This window comes from Semicossyphus pulcher, unplaced genomic scaffold, assembly GCF_022749685.1.
Source record: "Semicossyphus pulcher isolate SPU_LCO1_2020_fin unplaced genomic scaffold, fSemPul1.0.p SCAF_10, whole genome shotgun sequence".
NCBI lineage: Eukaryota > Metazoa > Chordata > Actinopteri > Labriformes > Labridae > Semicossyphus > Semicossyphus pulcher.
The window spans coordinates 26,795,960-26,821,375 of NW_027211604.1; the positions used below are offsets into that span (position 1 = coordinate 26,795,960).

General features: G+C 40.2%; 1 protein-coding gene across 1 annotated transcript; it reads right to left on the minus strand.

Annotated features, from left to right (window-relative positions):
- Window positions 1–401: 401 nt before the first annotated feature.
- Window positions 402–25,292, minus strand: LOC138605227 (C2 domain-containing protein 2). Its single transcript, XM_069677353.1, has 13 exons — window positions 24,451–25,292; window positions 23,767–23,862; window positions 19,497–19,616; window positions 15,019–15,120; window positions 14,687–14,803; window positions 11,970–12,078; window positions 8,757–8,865; window positions 8,592–8,656; window positions 8,348–8,463; window positions 8,071–8,239; window positions 6,040–6,281; window positions 5,354–5,621; window positions 402–2,472 (listed from the first exon to the last, which is right to left on the minus strand). Exons 1-13 carry the CDS (start codon window positions 24,730–24,732, stop codon window positions 2,252–2,254), a joined length of 2,016 nt encoding a protein of 671 aa, XP_069533454.1. The 5' UTR covers window positions 24,733–25,292; the 3' UTR covers window positions 402–2,251.
- Window positions 25,293–25,416: the final 124 nt, after the last annotated feature.

Consider the following 25,416-nt stretch of genomic DNA (forward strand, 5'->3'; position numbering starts at 1 on the left):
AAATCTTTAATTTATCACATACTAGATGCTAAAAAGATTTGTATGAAAAATAATCAGAGTAACTATAGCGGCCAGACAAATGTATTGAGTGCAGTAAATTATATAGTGTCCTTTGTAAGAGAATGACAGTCAATTGTAGCACAACATGGAAGAAATAAAGTATCCCAATACTGCGTTCAAATACGGTTCTTGAATAAAAAGCACAATGTTTTCAACCAGTGTGTTGTGGGGACACCGTTGGTCCTTCATTAACAAATTCCTCTGGGAAAAGAAGGTAAATAAAAAAGTTAAATAGCATATAAGGTAACAGAACTATTGGAGGATTCACTACAGCCAAGATATTCAAATTGGCACCACAATCTCAGTTATTCAATCAACATTTTATTGCTGAAAACAAAATAAGTCGATATGTATATTAGTTACAATCCCTGCAGGGGAACGACTGACAGCCTGCAACAAACGTTCAGTCAGCTCTGTGCACAAAGCTAATAAAACAACATCAGGAAGCAGTTTATTAATCACTCACAGCCCTACTGCTTACTGAATGCATCACAGTAGACAATGCCTGCAGGCTGCCATAATAAGTGAGGGCTCTGAAGCTGAGTGTGATTAAAACAACCCGTTTTCACCTCCATTTCTCAGAGTTTGAGGTGATTCTGTCCGGATGGTGACAGAATTTTATTCCTTATCTGAATATTTTCTAAAAACACACAATGACGGTGGAAGAGAGCGTTGTCATGAACAGCAAGTGAGTGTTTTTATTTCTGATAGTCTCACAATGTAAACACTCTGTTAACAGATATGTTATGTGCATAGGCTTCTAGATTATAGACATTGCGGACGTCGCAGGAACACAGTGGCCGTCTTTCAAGAGCCTCAGGAACCAAAAGTCACAGAACAAGAGCGCTGGTGACATCCTCAGAATGACTGTAAGGCAATCTGTCCGTCACTGTGAAGCATCAATTCTCTTATTGAAGAAACAGTAGTTTAAATGATGTACAGACACGTCTTCAATAAGCTGCTTAAGAAAAGAAAAATACAATCATTAGCTGGATAAAAAAAGCAGCCCAAACTATTTGGTTGCTTCCAAATGTGTTCACACTTTCTCTCTTGTTCATGTGTTCAAAGCTACATCTTTTGAAAACGATAAAACATCAAAGAAGAGACTTAAGATTTCATTCAGATAAAATCAGGGTTGAAATGGGCGTATAAACAAATTTCATTAGTGCGTAATGCGACAATATGGCCGAGTGTAACGTCACAGTCCCTGGATAAAAAGGTTCGTTCTGTTCCCTTTTGACACATTAACAACCCTGCTGATAACAGTAGTGTACAGGGAGGAAGACAAAGAAGAAAGTTGCATATCTGTTGAAAACACTGCAGAGAGGAGTAAACATAAAACGCTCACATATAGCTGAACTTTTAGCCACAGTGTCACTACTTCTTTTAGGAACTTCTGCTAATAGCTGGGTTGCATGATCTGATATCATTGTTAGACATAAGGCTGATATTTTCTCCTTGTTTTACAGCGTTTATATGCACACTACATACAGCTGTTGCTCATGTCTTACTTTATTAGGAATAACATTAGAAGCATTTCAAATTAATGGATATAAATACTACATTTCATAGTATTAGTGTCAAAAAAGTAGTCGTATTACTATCTCCCACTTGCAGTGAAAAGATCATCTCCCTTTGTGAATGTTTTTAATCTCTATCACAAGAGTAGCTCCTGTCATTGCACTTTAAATTAAAGGTACTACAAGTGTGCAAATCATACAAACACCACTCTTCTCTTCATCTTTGGTCCTGTTGGTCCACCGTAAGGAAACGTACGGTTTGCAGCAGGGAGAGTTTACTCTTCACGCTCAGTTTCAGTGAGGTAAAGAGCTACAGCCCACGCCGGCAGTCTCTTCTGTCGGTTAAAAGGCCACAAAAGCATTTAAAAGTTTTCAAAATGTTGCATAAAATCAAATAAAAGAAACATGCTAAATGATATCCTCTGAAATGCCATTAATCCAAGACAGGAGACCTTCATCCACACATGCACGCACTTCCTCTACGTGGAAGGAAATGGCAGTAAAAGAGGATATTTTTCCATCTGCACAGCTTTCCTATTCACAAAGCAGGAGCTGCAGTATGCAGGCTGGGCAGTAGGAGGAGCAGGTTAGCCAGGAGGTTAGCCAGTGCATGTTTGAGGTGGAGGTGGTAGCTGTTGTAGGAGGGACTGATCAGGAGAGCAGGGAGGGGTTCACGCGTGTGGCTCCCCCAAGGAGGTAGAGCCGTTAGCTTTGCTCTTATTCTTGCTCTTGCGGCTGAGCATGCGGCTGAGCGTGGCTGTTCGGCTGGCACGCTCCACTGCCGCTGGAGACTCCAGGTAGACCAGGTCGTTGTGTGACTGGCTCATCCCCGGCTCCTTGCGCTGGTGACGCCGCCGGAAGAAGAGCTTGGCACTCTTTTGTAGGAAGCTGCCTGTAAGGGAGGGCAAAGGACAGGAAATATTCATAGTTTGTGACAAGGACTTCTGGCATGAGTTTTAAGTATTCATACAAAAGTAACTGATGTAGCAGCAAATTTGAAGACAGCTAAAGCAGCAGAGGCACAGAACTTGGGTTAGTTGCAAATTGTTGGTTATTGATGGTGAAAAATCTGGCAAGGACAGGACATGTTGGAGGAAACATTTTCTATTTATCCACCATTAGTCTACTAGACAGTCTTCCCTTTGGAACCGAGCTCTATCACTCATAAAGACAATGAGACTATTTAGACACCAGCTAACACATGCTAAACAGTACAAACAGAGAGCAGCCACACAGTCCAAGCATCATTCCGTCTTTCAGCACCAAAGCAGTTTCTGGGATTTGATATATTTTTTAATTCATTCATTAAATGAGGTTGTTATAAAAAATATAAAACTTAATTAATGACAAACAATATATGCAATATATGTACCCTCCAAGTAAATTGTTCCAGCTACATAAGGCTGAATAACATACTATTAAACAACTTACATTGTAAATATATTACATTACATTTGTATTAAAATATGAGAAGACATTTGATCTCCATTACTACTGTAATGTTTTACTCTGCAGCGTCAGGTCTGTAGGCCTGTAGTAACTCATTTGGTTGTTCAATATAAAGCTTTGACTGTTCAGTCCTGATTTCTTTCAGCGTCACACCAAAATTCTCCATCAGCCTACACGAGTCTCATGTTTTACCCGTATGAAGTTTTTTCATAAGCTCTGGCTGTTTGCTGGACATTTCTAGGAAACTACTACTACAAGATAATTTAGGAGCAACTGAGTAACACTTATGTCTTAATTGTGAATATCTTATTCAGTGTCATTACCAGGTTAAATTAATGATGTTAGTGCTGTATGTTTTGGAGAGGAGGAGACTTAGCCTAGCCTCATAACAAGCTCACCTATAATGTGAAGGCAGATGCATGAGTGGGTCTGTGTGTGTGAAAATTATAGTTATGTATTTATGTATGTTTAGGATGGTACGCATATGTAAATACTTGTTTTTGAATATGTGTGCCTATATGTAATTGTATGTATCTATATTTGTATGTACAGTATATATATATGTGTGAATAGGTAATTATGTGTATATATACAGTATATATACACTTGTAGATATGGATATGTGTGTATATTTATGCAGGTACCAACGGTATACGTATTGAATTTGATGTATACACTTTATTGCTTGCCTTTTGGCTTATTTCTGATGTCTTTATTAAACATTTAAACAAACCTCTTTTAGTATAAACTTTGTGAATACATAAAAGCACATGTATATATCTGTTTGTTTAGGAGAGAAGGAGACCTCTGTGGATAAATTGGCTCCCTGTAAAAACGTCCTGATGATCAGGTGAGCGTTAGTTCAAGAATCGGTGTGTAAGATTTACAGCGTGTCATGCTTTTGCTCCTGCGTTGCTCTGGGTACAATAACAGATAAAAAAATGCAGAAATTACATTTATATGTGATTCAACTTAGGTTATTCTGGACTAATGATTTGTTGTTTCTTTAAAGGGAAGCCGTAGTATTCCTCATTTAAAGTCCTCTTTTATGATGTAATTAGAGACCTGAGAATAGTCTTTGCTATATGAAAGTCCAGTTAGGGGTTCCTTGCCCACAGTGCAACAAAGGTCCCAATATACAATGCATCATATTACAAGTGAACGTCTCACAATATTCACAGTAGTTTGTGTATTTAGTACGGCCCCAAAATGATCTAAAACATAGCAACTACACGATCTAATATTAAAATGATTTTACAATGTTAATTACTCTACTGGTAGCTAGCAGACTACAAATACAAAAGTACCAGGTAACTACAGGTGACTCATGAATAACTTACTCTTGTGGACATAATGAGTGCTTAACACTGCTTTCCTCTAAGACGACAGTTCAAAAAGGAAAGGTTGAAACAGAGAGAAAAGAAAACAGAGCATCAAAGAGGAGAAACAGACGGACATGAAAACAGCTGAAGAGGAGAAACAGATCAAAGCTAAAAGACAAGTTGTTTTTGAAGGACTTAAAGTGGACTAATACGCTTCAGGTAGTCAGTGTCTCGTAGGGATGGGTATCGTTAAGATTTTAACGGTATTACTACTCTTATCGATACTGCTTAATGATCCGGTACTTTAACCGTATTTTCTGAAATGTAAAATAAACAATTATTCACAGCAAAATAAACAGCAATGTTAAGAACAGATCACTATTATGGACTCCAATGTTGTGATGATGGAAATATAAAACTAATTGGCTGGCTGGTAGTGGGCGGGGCTTATCAACTAACGCGGTTTCTCACGTGTACTAAGTTTGCTGGGTAACAGCGTCCAGTGAGAAGTGTGGCGCATGTCTCTGCTTGTACGAGAGGCACTTCAGACAGCTGTTTGGACGGATCGCTCGTGTTTCCGCCCTTACAAGCAGAAGTGTTGTTGCACTTGTGGCAATGAGCATTGTCGGCATGGACCGTTTAGTTCTCTCTGCCATCGTCACGAGCAGGATCACGTGTACGCGTGTGTCTGTGTGTGCTGTAGCGTGTGTGAGAGAGAATCGCCCCCGCCCCTCGCACACAGTTGATGGGAATATGCATCATAGACGCATGTATTAATGTTATTGCAAATTAGAAACAGTTGCTGAGATTAAATGCGATGACATTTTTGTACTAATAATAAACAGGACATTTATTTTCTTAATTTCTCCAGAACCGGACGCAGAATCGATAACGTCAGAGGTTTATCAATACTACGGTCTTTCATAATTCAGCCCCGGGGCCCGTTTACTACCGGGTTTCGGTACCCATCCCTAGTGTCTCGCCTAGTCTGTGCCCTCTCACCTCTGCTCTTCTTGCAACTGGCCTCAGAGACACACATAGACAGCGAGGTGTGGTCTAGTTCCTCTCCGGTCTGGCTCTCCCAGTCCTCCGGGGGTCGGCCGATTCCACTGGGGCCCTCCTGGGGCTCAGACTCGTCCGGAGGGCTGCTGGTCCCTGTCGCGATCGCTGTGGTCATATCCTGAGTGGAGCTGCCCTCTGACATCGAGGCATCCATCGCTGCAGCGTAACCCGCCATCAGAGCGAGCTCATCGTCCTGAGACAACGGCGTCTGGGAAACCAAGCACAGTGCCATCATTAAAAATCTATTTTTCACTTGGTTTGGCTTTAGTATTTGTTCATGCAAGGTCTTCCTTTGGCATTATGAATGACCAGGTATTTCTATTGGCATTTTGAATCCTTGGTAACTGAAGTAGACTTTAAGAAAACAGGAGTTTCTTCCTGCTCCAGATGGCACACACTGTTTTATTTAAAATCTTTTCTCAGTCATGGCTTCAGGAAAACAACTCCCCCAACTGCGGCTCACTTTGTTATTATTTTTTAACACCTACATCTTCAAGAAAAAAAGATGACCTACTAAACACGGATGGAAGAAAAATATTGTGATAAATGATGTGTTTATTTACCCAAGTCTAGTTTGAAACAGAATAATGCACCAGCAACAAGTCCCTACTGGATCTCATCCTTACTTTGGCGATGCCAGAGATGATGATGGTGCTCTTCTTCACGGGGGACTTGAGCTTCTGCTTGGCAGACTGGTGCAGCTGTCTGATGGCGGCCTCGGCCACAGGGTCCGTGCCGTTGAGCATCAGCAGCTCGGTATCAGAGGAGGACAGGGCCTTGTTGACTGTGGGCCCCAGCACAGACGGCTGCTCCGAAACACGACGCCCTGTGAGCTTCGGCTTGATGGACACCGCTTTCTGGGCAGGATCTGAGGGAGACAGTCACCTTCATCATCTGCTTCATGGACAAAGTGCAAGTTCAAAACGGAGGCCCACTAATGAGCCCTTTTCTCAGACAACACTTTGACTTGTCATAGTAAAAAAAAAACGCAGTTCTTGCAACTAACATTAATGAAAGCTCACTTGTTTTGAAGAGACAAAATAAACTCCAGGACCCTGAAACCTGAGCATGAATGTCATTATTTTCCCCTGTATGTCTCAAAGGGTGACATGACACTCCTTTGACTTGTACTTATTTGCTTTTCTTTGAATTGCGTATTTAATTATACATTGTGTGCGTTTAATCTCTAGACTTATCTACATGTATTTGTACTGTTAAAAAGGTGTAATCAAGTCTTATATATGACTCACACAAGTCACTGTGAGAGGCTGTACTTAGGCTAAAGCTATAATCAGCATGGTATCATGCATTAACATGCTAATGTTTGGCAGGTATAATAGGTACATTGCCATCAATTTAGCCACGCTGCTAGCATGGCTAAAAATAGGCTCTGTAGATCAAGTCCCGGTCGGCTCTTTTAATTGTTGCAGAATTCACAACAGCTTTAACGACGAGCCTCATTCACGCACGGCTCAGCTGCTGCTGCTGCGGAAACGAGATCGTGGGTGAAAAACTCAAAACGTGAGTTGTGTTTTTTGGGGTGACTTTGTAAGACGTGCAGCTCACGATGAACATAAACAGAGCAGATACATGGAGGGAGATAAACAGAAAGAGATCTGTGTGCAGGTACAGCAGGTGAAGGTGTGTGGGGAGAAATAACGGAAGAGAAGCAAGGTGAGCAGATTAAAGTAGTTTTATGAACAAACACTAACATGTGTTGGAGAAGAATGAAGCACAGCTATAAAGGAATTACGATATAGCTTTCTTTAAATAGGGTGTCCCCCGTTCCCTCCCTCCCCGTCACTCGCTCCCCGTGAATGTTCCCGAGTATTTCCTGCTGCGTTCACACATCGGCCGACCCCGACTTCTTCCTGTCATTTTACTTGGAGGCTGGCAGAAGAAAGTCGGGGTAAAGTCGAGGTAAAAAATTTGGCCGTTTGCCGTTCACACATGGAGCCCACCCGGGTAATGTCAGGAAATGATCAGGAGTGCACGCGTACTGTATCTTCCCACTAGCTACATCATCTGTCACGAGTTAGTAATGTTACGTTTTTGTATTTCATTTATTGTGAGTCATGATTTAGTCTTAAATAGTTTGTATGTAATTAATTTGTGTTTCATTGTTTAGATATAGTATTTCCTGTTTTATCACTGTCACAGTCTTGAGTCTTATTTTGTAGTTTTTGCTCCATGTATGTCATGTCTTTATCTTCCCGCCTTTGTGTGTTTTCCCGCCTTTTAGATAGTGTGCCCTGCTCTCATTGTTTTACCTGTGTTAGTTAGTTTCACCTGTCCCTGTTTACCCCCTCTGTATATAGTCTTTGTCTTCCCCTGTTTCTTTGCTTGTTCATTGTCATCTTTTGTCCTAAAACCGTAATCCCAGTGTTCCCAGTTTGGAATGCCTTTTGACTGTATTTTGCGTTTCTTCCTTTTGCTGGATTGTTTGTTTCACTGGATTCAGAGCAGTAAGCTTTTCTTTTTGCTTTGTTTTCGTATTTTGTGTTATTAAATAAATTCATTTTCTGCATCTGGGTCCTCTGCCTTTTTCTTTAACCTCAAACCTGACCCATCATCAGCACTAGAATACACAGAAACCTCTATGAGCCAGACTCTGTCATCCCTGTAGTGCTCTGTAGTCTTAGCTTTTCGTGCTGTACCTATGGTTAGTCCAGGAGGGAGCGGTCGGCCTGGCTTGCTCTTTACTGCGGTGATGGTGGTGACCACCGTCCCGCAGGGCATGACTGTGCGGTCCATCTCCACCCGCTTATTGGACGCTGGGGTGGGAGGGTGCCAGGACCTCACCTCACTGGGCTCCAGGTAGGTAAACTGAAGGAAACAAAAGGTAATATTCTCACTATGTATTAATGCAAACGGACACATGGAAGGAAATTGAACTTTATCCGGTGATATAAAAGGGTAGAGTGATGGTCTTACGTCAGTAGTTAGTGATCCAGTCACTGTGTCTTTGGTCTTGAGTGCAAATGTTTGCTGTCCTTTGGGATGTTTCTTTACGAGATCAAAAGGCACTGACACCTGACCAAGTAAGGAGTCTGTAAAAGGAGAAGACACACCTAATTTAGTCTGACATAGCACGTGACAGCCACAGCTAGAGAACAATATAATGCTTTGTCATGATCAATAAAACACAGATATCAAAGGCAGCCAGTCGTTTCCTTACTGTCTTGAGGTTGTCCGTCATTCATCAGCTGAATATTGAGCTCTTTTGAAAGTCCATTCAACTCACTGATGGGAGAGAAAAGAAAGTAAATGTATTATAGATGTTGAAAGACGGTAAAAGAAAAACGCATAAAAAAATAAGGAGTACTCTGAGGTTAAAACTTACAAAATAAAGGGCTGATCCCAGGCAGGATTGGTTGTGTTTTTCAAAACTGGGGTGTTAAACTTCTGTGGAGGATCATCCAACTGCAGCACACACAGAGGATTCATGCTGCCTGCAAACACAGCAGAAAACTGTAAGTGATCCAAATTCATAGGAAAATCAAATGTGCTGCTGCAGGGTTATATTTTGCTTTGGTCACTTCCACTGCTCCACTTTAACGGGCAAAGGAGGTCAGCTTACGTCGTATATATGATGAATTATGCATAGGTCAGAGGACACTCATAAAGTAAGGGGTTGAGAGGTCTTCCTCAGCACAGCAGATAAATCCTGTCCCACAAAGCACTTAAACTAAACTTTATTAGCCACAAGCCAGGCTCCAACTCTGTGAAAGCACCTTGTCTTAATGAATACAGCATCAGCAGGAAACTTAAAGACCAGAGCCAGGCTGATATCAGTCAGACGATATTTTGGTCAGTATGGGCCTGACACAAATAGAATGGTATCGGCTGAAAAGTTGTCCAATATTTTATATCTTTTTTGTTTTTTACAGAAAATACAGTATGACGCAGAAAACAAGGTTTGGGTGATTTAGAAATGGTGTTATCATGTACAGTAGTTTATCCATCAGAGCACGCCGTCAGTTTACAATCCTCTCAGCACTGTCTGCAGCACATGCAGCAGAGAATCACAACCGTGCAAACAGGGGTCTGCACTATTCTGTAATGAGTTTGCGATGTTTATTATGCAAAAAACGATTGAATATTCATATTGAAGCAAAATTTGCCGCACAACAAAGATCTAAAAAGCTTTATTTTCAGATTTCATTCTTTCATGCTCCGTTACACTGGCTCTCTGTGTGTATGATGAACAATTTAATATCTTAGCCCACAACCTAAGATAACTTTTGTTATGATTTGGTGCTATATAAGTACAGATTGATTGATTGAGATGAACTTCTTTTTAATTCAATGTTGTGCAATTCCAATTACTATTATAATTTATTGGATTAATATCTTGTACACTTGATTAAAAGAGTTATTTTAGAATGCATTTATCCTTTATAAAGTTCTGTTTTATTCTGCTGTTGATAATCACTTTGTAACTGTATTTTAAATGATACAAATAAAGTTTACTGTTATTGTAGCTCAAATATTCACTATACCAGCTGCCATAAGGGTAGTCTTTAAATTTCTCCCTTTTAAAACCGGTCCTGTAATCGTCTCTAAAGTCTTATATCGGTCCGGCTCCATTACTGACAGATCATCCACTGCAGCAGCTCTTGATCTGGCTTTTAGCCAGCACAGGAAGCCTCACAAGTGAAGCTAAGTATAACTCTTCTTCACTTCATGAAGGAAAACAGATAGTGAAGTGTCCAACGCTGAGTCATGTCTCCGCTGTACAATATCAAGTGTTTAGCAGAATACTTAAGAGGATTACTGGAGTCTTTAAAACTGCTGACTTACAATTAGAGAATGACTCGACACGGGAATTATCCAAACAAAATTGTTGTTGGTGGAGATAAGGTCCAAGACTTCATCACTGGACAACATGTTTAACAGCCTGTCATCCACTAAAAACATGTTGTGTTCTTGTTTCATCTCGGACAGCACCCTGGTGATTTGTTTTCACTCTGAACATACAGGAATCCCACTTTTGTAAAAGTCTTTGTCACCACGCTGGGTGAAGTGATACTCGTGTGGGTGTATTATAACTGTACTGCCAACATTGTTCAGCTTTGACCAACAGTTTACCACCTTTAACAGCCAACTGGCAAACAAATGTCCTTTTATCAGGAGAGCCTCTGGACAGAATAAACAAAGGCGAGGCAGACAGAGACTTGAGAACAGTAATACTTACATACCATATGAGAAAAACTTGATAAGCGCAGTGTTGATTAGCTTTGACAGAATGGATGTCTTTAAAAGTTAAGTAATTTAAAAGTTGAATACAGTCCTAAAAGTACAACACTGATAGCATGTGAAAAAAATTAGCTGTATGATTTACTAAACCATGATTTTTTTTGTGTTAACTCTCTTTACATCTTTGATAAATAGTATTCCAAATCAAAGTGACAATACTTTATGGGTGTTATGTGCCAGACTAATTCTTGGACAGAGACTCTCAAAGTCTTTGCAAGCTGCTTGCCATCATAGGAAGTCAATGCAACTGGCAAAAGCACAAAATCCCCCACAAAACCACAACTTGTTGTTACTTTACATACATTTTTGCTCCCTAAGGGCCTGTGTGGCAACACCCACGACCTCAAGAGCGCTTCTCACCGGCGCTTACTGTTGCTAGGGTTACGAATGTCGTCTGGTGGCACTCCTGCTTCTCTTGGTAGTGACCGTTAAGTGTGTTTTAAATCGCTCTGTATGCTTAATATTTTCTTTTATTCAAGAAAACTTTACAAAGAAAACTTAAAAATAACATAAAGGCATCGTGGCGTTAGCAGCAGCTATACACCTGGACAGCGTACCCTCGAAAAAAACGAAAGGATTAGCTTCTCCTCCACCTTTATTGTTGACAAAGTTGATATCTGAAGTCCCGCCCCTTCTAAATTTTGATTAGTCGGTGAGGGAGAAGTGACATTGACGAGCACGGTGGTGCTCCAAAAGTTGAACTATTTTCAACTGAGAACGCTGTGAGCACAGCGACAAAAAAACAGCTGACGCCGAGGGCGTTTCTGCGCTGAGGACGCTGAGCGCTGACCAAGCATGGCTGTTTCGCTGTCTTACTGCTAAGCTAGGCTAACCGCCTCTTGCCTTCAGCTTTTTACTGGACAGGCAGTTAAGACAGCATCTGATACAAGAGAGAAAACAAGTGTATTTACCAAAATGTCGACCTAATCTGTTTATAGATGTGTTGCGAGAGTAATATTCCACGTCCATATAGTCTCACTTAGAAATCTGACTCATCCCATGTTTCTTTCTCGACACAGCAAATGAATAATATATAATACATTTATTATATTTTTCCATATGTATCAGAAAATGTAAGTGTTCCATAAGTGCATTAATAACAACACGTATTTATTTGTATGGTATAGTTAACTGGAAGTCATCTCAGACTACTGTGCAGAGGCAGGAGGCAACGTACAACATGTACAACATACAACATATTTTGATCTTAGTCGGCTGCCGACAGAAGATAAGCTTCATCACAAGCTCCAAAAGCTTCATCACAACTTGGGGAACTATAATTGTCTAAGTGTCCGACCTGCAGCATCGTCCTCCTGATTCAGAGTCACCCGGATGTTCTTCACCAGCAGCTTCCAGTCATGGGCGCGGGGGGGCTTGGGGGGTGAAACCACGTTGTTGCGGGCTTCCTGTTGGAGAAATTAAAGTAATAAGGACTCAACAATTATAATTTCAGCAACAATGTATGCAAGGATCCCTGAACCAAGGGCTGCAAACATAATGTCATAATGTATATTTAATCTCAGAAGCTACCAGCAGTGTTGTTTTTGTAAGTCAATAAAGGGATAAAACGGTGTATTAATAATATAAAAAATAGTTTCTACAAGGGTGGAGAACTCAATGAAAATCAACCCTGCAGACAGAATAAACTCCTGTGACATGACTTTCATTATGACCGTGTAGAATTTGCATTACAAGTTATCAGTTCAAGACTGATAAAGAAGAATAATAAATGCTCTGATTTCTTCCGGCTAAAAGGAGACCTGGTTTGACTCGTAGGCTTACTGAGCTTAATAGTCCTGGAGGACTCACAGACTCTGACTTCACTGCGGGTTAAACTTAAGACTGATCTGCTGGATCAATTTTAACCTTTAAATTACAGGGATTCAGGTGTCAGTAAGGTAGCCTGAGCTGCTTATGTAACAACTAGCTAATAAGTAAATGGACATCTAATTTATTAAACATTTCCTTATTGCTGCCGTGCTAAAACAAACTGGCTTGATTTCTCCCTTTCACATCAGGGACAATACAAAACAATTAAAGATAGGACATTTCAAGAGATCACTTTGGCTCTGTCTGAGCTAACACGCATTTGTCAACATGTATGATATTTAATAGACTAAAGGATTGACCAGTTAACAAATAATCTATAATTTACTCTGAGTATAATCACCTGTAACCTGAGACTCAGTTATATCTCAGTGAGAGACGATCAGGCCTAACAGTCTAGTAAACATTACAGAAGGTGTTTTTATTCAGTGCTTTCACTAGAAGAGTTTCGCCTCCTGTTTACCAAAATGTGAAGACATGATCACATCAGAAACACATGACATGACGCGATGGCTGGCCAAAGGGCACAAAAGTAAAAACCTTTTCGTAAGAGCACGTCAGCATAATCAACTCTTTATATATCTGTGCAGCTTTAGTTAGACATGCGGTCAACATGATTACATGCTCCACAGTTATCACTCACTTTTTAATGCAGACACAGAAGCTTAGCAAATTTAAGAAAATGTTAACAACCCCTGAGAATAAAAAAAAATATTGTCCTTAAAATGAATCAAAGATATGCCTGTTCTTAGAAGACTTGTTATAAAAGTGCAGATTAAATCTGAAGTATCTGTTGGCCACATGTTAAACTGACTGTACTTATAAAGCCCTTTTCTTGTCTTCTGACCACTCAAAGCGCTTTTACACTACATGTCCCCCGACCTTCCAATTAAGAGATGACCGACTCTACCAATGAGCCACAGCCCAACAACATTGACACATTTTGACCTTTTAAGTTACTATGGCAAACATGTTGACGAACAGTTATTTATTCACAGGTCAAGTAGTTATGAAGTAACATTGGTATTCTTTTGGAGTAGAGTCTCCGGCCTTCGGGTGAATAAGAGACTATTATTAACTAATGAAAAGTAAACAGCAGGTTTGAGACCAGTGTTCTTCACCCTCATTATGGGTAGAGTGACGTTCAACACGTAATGCTTTTACGATTTAAACTATAACAAGCCAAACTTACCTAGCAGCCTAAGCTAGCTAGCCAGGCAGTTACACATATCATCTTTTAAACATTTAGGGATAACAACAAGGAGAAATGGTGAATGTCAAAACACTCAAATATCAGAGGTGATGGCCGTGAGGAAGAGCCAGCCCAACCTGGGGTTGAAAGTGTAGCCAGCAAGCAGCTAGTCCTCGTAATGTTACAGAGGAGCACACCAATGTGTGCTGAATAAATAACTTGTTTATGAGAACACTTTACATTATTGTATTGTTAAATCTTCCATCAGGTTTCAACACTGCCTTCATGTTGGTGTAAGGAATCTCTAACAGCTTTTAAAAACACAACAACTTTGAGTTCCTGGATATGCATGCATCACTCTGAGGGAAATATCTTTTAGCTTTAGCTGCTTATTAATGCTCCACTGTGTTCACCAGCTAGTGCACAGTGGATTTTTAAGGCTTTTTAAATGTAAACAGCTGCCTTATATGGCTGAAAGTGATTCAATGAGAGTGGTAAGAGTGAACCAAAACAGTAAAGTTGTGAGCAAGACAGCTAAACAAAGTACTGAAACACCATATAAAGCTCTGTAAAGCAGTGTAGAGCTGATTTGCATACAATGTTTTCAAATGGTCATTTGATTACGCCTTTGTATGGTGTACATGTACGGTTGAAAAATAAGATACTGACTGAGAGTTCAGTGTTGTTAGGCTCTAACCTAATTGCCACCCAATTACTTTTATTTTATTTTAGTTAAGTATATTGGACCGGGGCCTGTATATCACTTAGATATACTGCAGCTAATTACATCTGTGGTCCCTGGCCAGGAAGATCCAAACAACGTGGTCAAACCGTCACAAATTACTATGAAAATTAGGTTCAAAGCTGCTTTTAAGTCAATTTCCAGCATACAGCAGACCCTAACAAGACATGACATACTCGCACATACTTCTGCATGGCGTCCTTGCGTGGCAGCTGTTAAGATGTGGTGCATCAGACGTGACTGCTCCACTCACCTGGATCTCTGAGGCCTGAGCAGGCCTGCAGCTCAGCAGCACAGAGGGACGCGTCGCACATAACAGCTGCTTCAACTGCTCCTTTACGGCTGCTACACTGACAGTGTCTGCATTGTCCTGACAGAGAGAGATTACAATAACATTAGTACAAATAAAAAATTATAAGTATTTTTTTAAAGGACCAATTATCATAAAACAACATTCAGTTTATTATAACATAAATTAAACTGTTAGTCTTGTTTTGGTACAGTTTGTGTGTTAGCCTTTGTGTTGGTGTATCAGCACTTATAAAGAGAGCAGGCACATCTCATTATCTGAGGTCCTAAATTTACCTGGGTGAAATTGGGGGTCACTTGCAGCTCCCCTGTCTCCAGGTGAGACACTCCCCAGCTCACCTTGACCTCATCTTCAGCTTCTTGCCTCTGCAGATCGAGCTGAAGAACACAGGAGAGAAAATCAGTACATACAGTATATTTAACACGGATTATATGACTCTGGTATTTACAATATTTACACTTCAGGATGTTATCAGGACAGTTGTTGTTGTTGTGGCTAAAGGTTTGTTTGATGAGTCAAATGTCCTAAAACCAAGCGTTAAATGATCACCTCTGTAATGCTTTTAACAACATTAGAAACATGTATCCAAATGCTGCACTTCTTACTTTGTTGACTAACTTAAATGGCAGCGAGCTATTTCAGGCTCATAAAACTCAGGATGCTTTGTCGCATATTGAATACATTATTACGACAATGTGTTTCAAACTGCAGTCTGTAGAGGAACCTTTTACAATACAGGACCACTTGAATCACTGCAGCACCTGATTGAGGGTGTCTTCTCTGTAACTGTCAAAGTCTGTTAACATCTTCTTTTCAATTAACACCTTTTTAAAAACTGACAGAGCTTGTACTGTCCCTTTAAGTGTTTATTTATGTCTCTGTTTCTCAGTGTTGTCCGTTTCTCTCTTGTCCAGCTCCTAGTGTCTTCTAACGTCTCTCTTGCTTTTTTCTGGGACGTTTCCTCTTCTCTTATTTCCTCCCATTTCCTCTTTATTTTCTATTTGTCCACAGTGTCAACTGGCTCAAAGACATATTTCTATGAAGGCGCTGAAATTAAATGTCTCAGTCGTCTTTCTGTAAATTAATATGTTTAGACATGGTCCTCCTCTCCATAGTCTTTGATCAGAGCTGCATCCTTTGCAACGGTCTGTTACGAGTATTCAACAACGCTGTGTTGATTACCACATTCTGAGGTCTGTCATTTCTTGATAAGAGACTGTTGCTATAAAGAACAGACCGTTGCTAGGGATGTGGCTCTAATCACACAATCCAGAGGACTAATTGTAATCATGTCAATCCACAGAAAGAAGTCCGGTAAATTTGACCTTGGTCTATTTACAGAGGGGAAATAAAGAAAAGAGACAAAACAGCAGAAAGAAAGCAATAAAGGTTAAAAGACGCAAAAGCTGAAGGCCAAGACAGAGAGATCTACAAAACTGAAGACGGCACATGAAGTAAACATTAAACAGAACACAGTACGGGATACAGCGGTGTTTAAAGGCTCTGACAGTGACGAGACAGAAAACCTCAATCAGTGATGTTGCTGATGTTATTGTGCATTCCTACAATGATTCTTTTTCAACTTAATGGGAGATAAATGGTAAGAAATTATGTTTTAGAGTAGATGTCGGTGTGGCTGTTTAAACTGGTTTTCTTTTGTGTTGTTATGTGAAACAGTTTTCGTTTTCTTTGTTTTTATGAAACTGTATTCTTTCTCCTAAATCATGTTCTGTATACAAAGTCAGAATACTTATATCTTAAAACCAACCCTGGTGCCAGGCTCCATACTTACAACCTACAACTAACTTATGCAATGCGTCCTCCGGTCAGCCTGACAAACAGGACAAGGGTTAAGTATGGCAGGTCACAAAGGTGTACGTCAACACCTCGCTCAGCTGAGAGAGAGAGAGTGACAGGAAACGAGAGAAAGGCAGCAAACAGACCGGGCCATCCTGTCCCAGCATGCCTGGATTCCAGCGTAACACTGAACAGACGCCTCTGTGATGCCAAACAAAGGCTTCATCAGATGCAACGACAACGCTCAGATGAAGGACGAAGAACAATATCACAGCCTGCGTTGAGACATCCCGGATCAGTTCATACAAAGGCTACAGTATGTTTATCATTGGTTTATACCAAATGAATATTCAGGACCCTCGACAATCTAGACTCCCGAAACACTTTAGCCTTTTAGCAAGCAATAGAAATGTTTGTAAAAGTATTACAGACTACTACATATCAATAAATAGTAGATTAAAAAACAATGTAAGAGGTCCTTCTACCACAAATATCAGTCTCTGAGAGAGAGGGGGGGGGGGGGCAGGCAAACTTAATTTTAATCACTTAATAAATTTGGTGTTTTTTAACATTTCCATTAAAAATGTGAGTAAATTATGTTTCCAAATTGCAGGAAATAAAGTGTGTAACGCTCAAAACTTCCTGTGATTAGTTTCCCCTAACCCCTCATTTACAATGTGACTTCTCCCAATGTTGGAACGATGCCTACACCACTGCCGTTTGTTTACCCTCTGAAAATGAGCTTTTAATAACTTGTTTTGCCACCTGAGTAATCCCCCCTCCTTGCATATCTTTATCGCATAACATTTTTTTTAACTTCCTTTGAATCTTCTTCTTTCCTTTTTTCATTGCTTTTCTTTTTGTTGCTTCATTATTTATTTATTTAATAAATTATTCTTATTTTTCTTTATTTAATTTGTCACTTATGATCTGTTTGTTTATGATTATTTGTATATTTACATATTTTAAATATTCATATACACTACAATTACTAATAGCATTGCATATCTGTGCAGAGACAATGTTCTGGTGTTCTCGGGTGGGTAGGGTCCCTCTTTGAGGCCCCTGGTTATATTCATTTTACACCAAAAATGAGATTACATGTAACCTTACAATTATGAAGATTATTAAAGAAAATAATAATGATATAATATAAGATAGACTTTAATGATCCCCTTAGGGGGGGAACTCACTTTGAAGTTTAAACATACGAGTTATGACAGAGACAATATCACTGCTCTCTCTAAAGATATTATCACATGTGAACGTGGGACAACGTCCAGGGGATCATGGCCCTTTCACACAGTTAAAACACAGCACATTATCTGTGTCAGGCCTGATCGTATCAGAAGGAAATACTGGTTTAGTTAAATGTGGAATGTGCAGTAAAAGGACTCCTGCATAATGGTGAGTGATTTTGTGTAAAACAGGTGAACAGAAAAGACTTCGAAACAGCCAAACTTAATGCCATCAACACGGCCACTTGCTCGCTGTGAATGACCCGGACAGTTACCTGCTTTGTTCACACTTTGGCTCACTCAGACTTTGACAGATTTGTACTAAGGGGCTGGCAGGTTGAAGACTGTTCAATGTCCAGTTCAATATGCTGCCCCTCCTAGTAATGTCCGGAAATGTTCAGGAGTGCACTGCAGGTGTAAAAGGGGCTTAAATCACGTGTTAAATGCAAATGTTAAAATGCAAAAGAGTGTTGAGGGCATAGTGGTACTTAAGCATCATGCCACAATGCACTACCTTTGCTTTTGTTGAATAACCACTCCTTCCTGTTGTGAACCCATACACAATATATGTAAATGAAGCATTTGCATTTCAAAGATGAAAACTGCATTGTCACATGTGCCCCCCTCATGACATGCAGCAGGCCATGTGGTGCAGCAGTGTGTTAAAAGGCAAAGTACACTCAGCAGCAGCAGCACAGTGTACTGGTTATTATTGTGTCCACATACTGTAAATGCCCAGAGCTTCTGTCTCCTCTTATAAACATCATTAGCCGGGACTGTTCTAGCATGAGTCTCAGTCACACAGCTGACAAATGCTCCAGCGAGCGGCTGGATGGAGACGTTTGAAAAGGCTTCCAGACCAAAGCTGCAACAATCAGAGTGAAAAAGAGACGAGAGGCTTCCTTTATGTTCAGCAACAACAGCTGATCCACAACCAAAACAAAACCGCTCCGACCCCTAATCCTGACTTTAGCTTCCAGCCTCCCGCTGTAGGTTGTATTTATGGCACAATGAGCTCGGGAAGGATGACAAGCACCTTATTGGTTTAAAAATAGCCTTTAATACAATTGGGTTAGCCTGTATAGCTGCTTTTAACCACACTCTAGTGAAGATTTAACACTGACCTAAGAACAGAGTGAAAGCTTAGCACGGCTTAATGCACACTACCCTTTACAAATCCCAACACATCACCTTTGACTCTACTTCTTTTAAACACCTAGGAGTCTGACAAGGAGGAGGGTTAGAGATATTTAACTGAAAAATGAGCCCAGTCAGATTTGGGCATGGTAAATACATTAAATCGGTGTCATTTTTCGTCAGGAACAAGCAGCCATTAGTCACTTGTGTCATAACTTCAGAGTTACATCAATCATGCACAGCTCCCCTTACCAAATTGAATGTAGTGAAAGCATGCCAGCCTCTTTGGAAAAGGGCCTGACAGTGATTTTAATGAGGTCTTCGGGACTTTTGCCAAGCACAGAAAGAGATCTTAACCATTTAATCTAAGCCTCCTGCCAGCAGTGATCCAAAGCTGGGCAGCACATCATGTTCAATAAAATCTCTCATTAAACTGAAACACAACGACTTACAAAGGATGTAGCTCTGCTTCCAGACGCCTCAGTGTTAAAGGGATACTCACAGAAGAACAAATGACTATTGTTTGATTTCATGAGCTCATAAGATGAATAGATTCTCTAGAACGACTGTAGGGCATTTACCTGCAGCTCCAGTGGAGATACACACACTGTGTATTTATGAGGATCTGCTGGAACCGTGGCTGTCGGTGCGGCGCTGACGGAGAACTGGAGCTGCTCCCCGACCACACAGCAGGAAGCGACCTGTTAGGAAGACAAAGCGAGGCATTGTTGTCAGAGCCTGATCGATATGGGACTTTTGGGAGGGATACAGATGCTGACTTTCGAGGGGAACAACTCACAGATTACCAATATGGTGGCCAGTATAATGAATTTTTGAACAGGGATGAAAATAGACCTTTTGTATGTGTTTTCGTGCATCAATTTTGCTCCAATACGACTATGCAAAGGTACTCAGAAGGCTGCGTTCTCATGCAATGCTGTGGGCAATTTTAAAGTCACCAACGAGCATTTGTCACCCACTTCGTCCGAACCGGGATTCAAACTAGGAACCTTCTATCCATGAGGCGACAGCTAGAAGCAGCAGCCCTAGTAGAAGTATATGCAAGATAATTATAACCAGCGAAAACACACAAAAAAAGATGTTTCACATTAAAAATCTGGGTTTCTCAAACGCTATTTGTTGGATACAGGACATCAGCAGGGCCCATCTGCTACTAACTTTAGCCTCGCTTTGAGTTGGGATTCCTGAGGTCTACTTTGCCATAATACAATGATAGCAAACATATCACATCCGTAGTATGAAGCTGACACTCAATATTTATAATATTTTTACCGCACTGGTATCTAAGTGTTGTTTTCTGCATAGGACGATCTGTGCAACAAGTTGACATATCGATGTATATCCTAAAACATACAGGCTGATACCAATACATCCGTGATAGGAACTTATCGGCCCGATAATATCAGTCAACCAATAGCTAAGTCAGGCTAAAGTTAGTGTAACATAAATGTACTAAAAATGCAACTCACATATAGTTATTAAGGGTGTAAATTACAAGTTTCATCCTGATACAATAATATTCACCGTTTCAGAAACATTTTAGGGAATTTAGTGATGTCACAAAGTTTGGCTTTATGTTATTTTGGTTTGATTTAATACAGGAGCCTGCGATCAATATAAGACATTATACAACAGTCAGTTCCGACCAAGTAATCAGATTGGATAAGAGGCATTCCATTAGTGCTGATATAGAGAACAACTTTTCACTCTGTGTATCACTCCGCCTCAGCCAGGTGTTTAATACTGTTAATTTACATCACAGCAGACCGTGTATGTCTACACTGATCAAGCTGGTGCCTCTGAATCACACAGCAGACTCTTATTTCACTGGTTGATGATAAATTAAAACATATAACAGATAAATGCACGTGATAAAAACAGCTGATCTGTGGTAACCTGTTGACTGAACATTTCCCCGTTGTGGGACGAGGATCATCTCATCTTATCTTAGACACAGAGAGCAGGAGAATGTTTGGGTTGCTTGGCAACAAAAGTCCAGTTTCAGTTAAGTTGTGGAACGGGTTGAGTTGGTGGAGCACAAAACAATCTGTTGTTGATTGTTACTGTTTACTACTATTTGTCACTTCTGTAACTGTTGTATAAATGCAGTTTTACATTTGAGGTCCTGATGTCATCAATATCAGCACAGCTGTGATGATATTCAGAACAACGTCACTCCCTCTCATGTGATAGTTTAAATATCACAGGCTCAATGAATACAATAAGTAAAATCCATATCCATAACTCTCAAAAGGATACTAAAATATGATTTAACAATTTTAATAGTGAACTCTTTTAAAAACAATCAATTATTTTTAATATAAAGAACTAAATATCGGTTCACTGATATATTACATATATATTGGTTGGCATATCTTAAAGGTGACAATATTAATCGATGTTTTAGCTTTGTATGGATTATTATTGGTTTGTTGAGTCGATATATCTATCTATCCATATTGATGTATCCTTGCACCCCTACTACTTTTACCATGTAATACTGAAGCAACTCAAATAGGAAAGGGAAACTAAGATACGAACAAAGGTGTTAAAGGTGTGAGGTGTTATTACTATGTTTCTGTTTGCGTGTGTGTTGACTCTTACTGAAGAAACAAACAGGCTGAAAAGAAACCAGTTAGATGTGTTTACAAAACTGATTTTCGCTAAAACTGATCCAAAATGCAAAATATTTGCCTCAGGAGACGTTCACTCTGGACTGTGAAAAAGGAAAAACATCTGCACTGGCTTCCAAACGCATTATCAGCACATTCATCATGTGCGAGTACAATAAATCACCTTCCCTGCACTGGAATGCATCTCAGAGAAAATTACCAAACAATGGTGAAGTGTCGCCTAACGAGAAACATATTTCTTCCATGCATTCATTCTGTTCCAGTGGAGGAGTTTAGTGACTGTGTTTGTGTCTGGTAGGGTATGAGATGGCTGTGAGGGAAACCTTAACATAAACAAAGGTGCTGGTGCATTCCTGTCTGCCTGCTTCTTCTCAGTGCTGAGCTTGACAGCTATGTAAGCCTCTTAAAGTACACAACACACACATACACAGCATCAGGGTAAAAATAAGCCTCTGTTCATTAACCTCCCTGCACTCGACAACAGAGCACCTGGTATTTTGGTGCATATCATGATGATCACAAAGAAAAGGCTGAGTGTGCATTGGGAGCACTGCGAAGCCAACCAGGCCAACAACACGACGAGCAATTTATCCCTCTCTGACCGCTCTAAAACAAAATAAAAGCCTGTGATGCCAGTTTGTTTTACAAGGTCTATGCAGCAGATTGGCACATAACCCGTATCAGATTAATTTGCCAAATTCAGTTGAATGGGGGAAATGCCCGTATCAAAGTTAGCGAGTTGATGAGTCAGTGCTTGTACACTGCAGACGACAATGCAGTACTGGAAGAAGTGTAGCTCGCTCTGCACTGAATTAGGAAAGAGGAGATTGATTTGTGGTACAGGCTTGGTCAATAAAGTACATAAACAAGGAAATTAGAAATCTATACGCGTCTGCTGCTGTAAGACAGATGAATGCTGAAGCTGCTACGGAGAAGACAATATATTATTTTGGGAAGAGGCAGACACAGCACTATGGCTAAACAAGAGTACAATTGATCTGGAAGTCTCCCCTAAAAATATATCCATTTATCGTTGGAAAGACAGAGCACAAAGCAGCCGCAAACACACAGTATGCGTACTGTTGACCAATAAATGGTATTTTCATCATCATGAAGATATGGACATGCGTAATAAATGCATCACATAAAGACTGTCTGAAACGCAAGCAATAAGAAAATTAATTTTGTTAACATTTACCATGCATTCCAAGAAGCATGGAAACATATAGACCTAACCAATCAGATTTAGCTAGCATTATGGGTAAGGTTGATGTGTGGTTGATGAGACTTTGTGGTAAAAAACAACAGCACTTCTGCTATTTGAAAATATTTTGTAATTCAGGGGGGACGATGTTACAAACATAACGTAGTGCGTAAAGCATGCTTAACAGCAGGAAGACATAGGAGCTGTAAGTTATCGCACATGGTACATTTTCCCAATATTGTGTAGGTCAAGCATACATTTTGCTGCAAAGGAAAATCATTTTAAAAAACTGTATTAAATACTGGGAAATATATAAAAGAGGCTAGAGGGAAACTTAATCAGTAGAAGTTAATACACAGGTTTTATTGTACTCCCTCTAAGCTCCACAGGATGGGCTTCCTGACCATTAATCTATGTTGGAAATGTCATACAGAAATAGGAACATTTTTACCTGCAATTTGAGAGTGTAAACTTGTTTACCCATTTTGAGGAAAAGTACTAGAATGCATAGGGAAATGCAAAGGTTTAAAAACACCTATACCGCCAAGACTTTGTAGCTATACTTGGAGACCAAACAGAACTGTCCAATATATCAAAATATGACTCTGCAGTGATAAGGTATGGGTTAATAAGGTTGATAAGGTCGGATTACGGAAAAGTACATCTTCTCCAGATCTTAAAAATGGATGGAATTTATGTTAGGTATCATATGAACAAACGTTAGCTAGACTCAATGATGAAGGTGATAACTTTAAGAGATCATGGGACCGCTTTCTCGTTCAAAGCATTGCAGGGACACTGTAAGGATCTGGTTGAAAGGCTGTAATGGCTAAATGTTTATTTTTGTTGTTTTCAATTTGCAAATGAACACAGGTCTTTGGATATTTTGTAAGTCAAAGTAATGATACTGTCTGGCTGTATTTCTTTACATAAATAAAAACTTTATTAACAAAAAAAACCCTGTATGAATAAACATCTTTATTGTCAGTATACCTTGTTCCTGGCAGACTTCTTAAAGCTGGACACCTGGCTGACCATGAGCTCTGATGCCTCAACATCATCTTCTTTAAATGTCAACAGAACAGGACCCTGAGGAGGAAGAAGACACACGAAAAAAAAACTTATTACACATCTCACAGAGCAGAAAAATGAAGTACATGCCAATAAATGAGCAACTGGCTTTTTACACATTTTGACTTCTAACAGGAGGAAAGGCACATGTGTTAGTAAGAACCTGAACAATGGTTCTGTTCTATTCAGGTGTCTGAGAAAGCCATGACAGGCAGTCAGCATGCACACAACCAGGACCATGAAATTGAAGCAGCTAAATGGAATACAACCATCATTAATGCTAATATAAACACCTGCGCTTTTCCTGCTGTGATATGCTAAAAGGTCTTCTGTGGAAAAAGGCCTATGATTTATAACTTTGGCAACGTCAATGAATATGTTTGGACTTGAAAATTCCAAGGAAGAGGAAATAAAACACAAATGGATCAGAGGTGGGGCAAGAATGTGACTATGTCCAGGGTGGGGTAATACCTGATGGAATTGGATGGGTTTTCAAAGAGCAAAGATTAGGTGATTTCCTGGAGCTTTACTATGACAAGTTGCACTTTCTTTATTGAAGTCACCTGCCTGCCAAAGAGCAGTGTTCATCGTGATCATGAGACTTACCCCACGCTTCCTTGACTCGTCATTCAAAGCCCTGCACCAGGCTCCTCTCCACTGACTCTTCCAGCTTTTCAGTGACAGCGCCCATCCCAGCAGAGAGGCGGCTTCCTCCTGCGCCGCATTGTCCTCTGCTGCTCTCTGTTTATTTCCTTCACCCCTTTGCTGGAAATACTGTACGAAATACAGTATCAGAGTAACGAGGGATGCAATGAAAAGTGTGACCATGCACAGCCACTGCGGGTCCTCCAAACCGAAATAGGAACTGGAACTTTCTAAGTCGGACATTCTTTGCAAATTATGATCACAGCTTACACACCTCCTCAGTGAAATAACCTGGCTACCTCATATTATGTATTTGTTCAGGGATCGACTAAATCAATGAAAGCAATCTTTCTCCACTGATATTTGCACATATCTCAACCCCCCATGCAAATTATGCTTATTGTTACCCATGTTGCAGTGCTCCACGGCAGCTTTTAAAAGCCACGCACAGGTATCAAATTACACGAGCAGGTAAGAAAGAAAGATCTGAACCACTGTCAATAGCTAAAGGTGGTCTTCTGCTTCAAATTAACCTGCATAACAGGACACTTTCCTCCTCTCATTGAGTATGGTTGTTAGCTTAGTTAGCTAATCTTCGCAGCGGTTCGCTTAACTAGCTATTCTTCATTAGCTACAGAGCCGCCAAAGTTTCATAAAATGAAGTATTTCCAAAGTCCGCGCTTGAGATCCATTAAATCATATCCCGTTTGTTGAAGAGTCCCGGAAAAACATCCTGGAAGTGAAGAGTGCAGTCCTTGTCGCTAGACTTGGCTTGCGGCTCAGTCTGACTGTACAAAGTTGCCTTCTAGAGACGGATATGTGGCACAAACTGTATCTCCCAGAATGCACTGCGAAAAAGGCGATGGTTTGTTGTTGTCTGGTGATCGCGCAAAACTACGTGTATTTTCCAACTTAGGCAAAGGTATG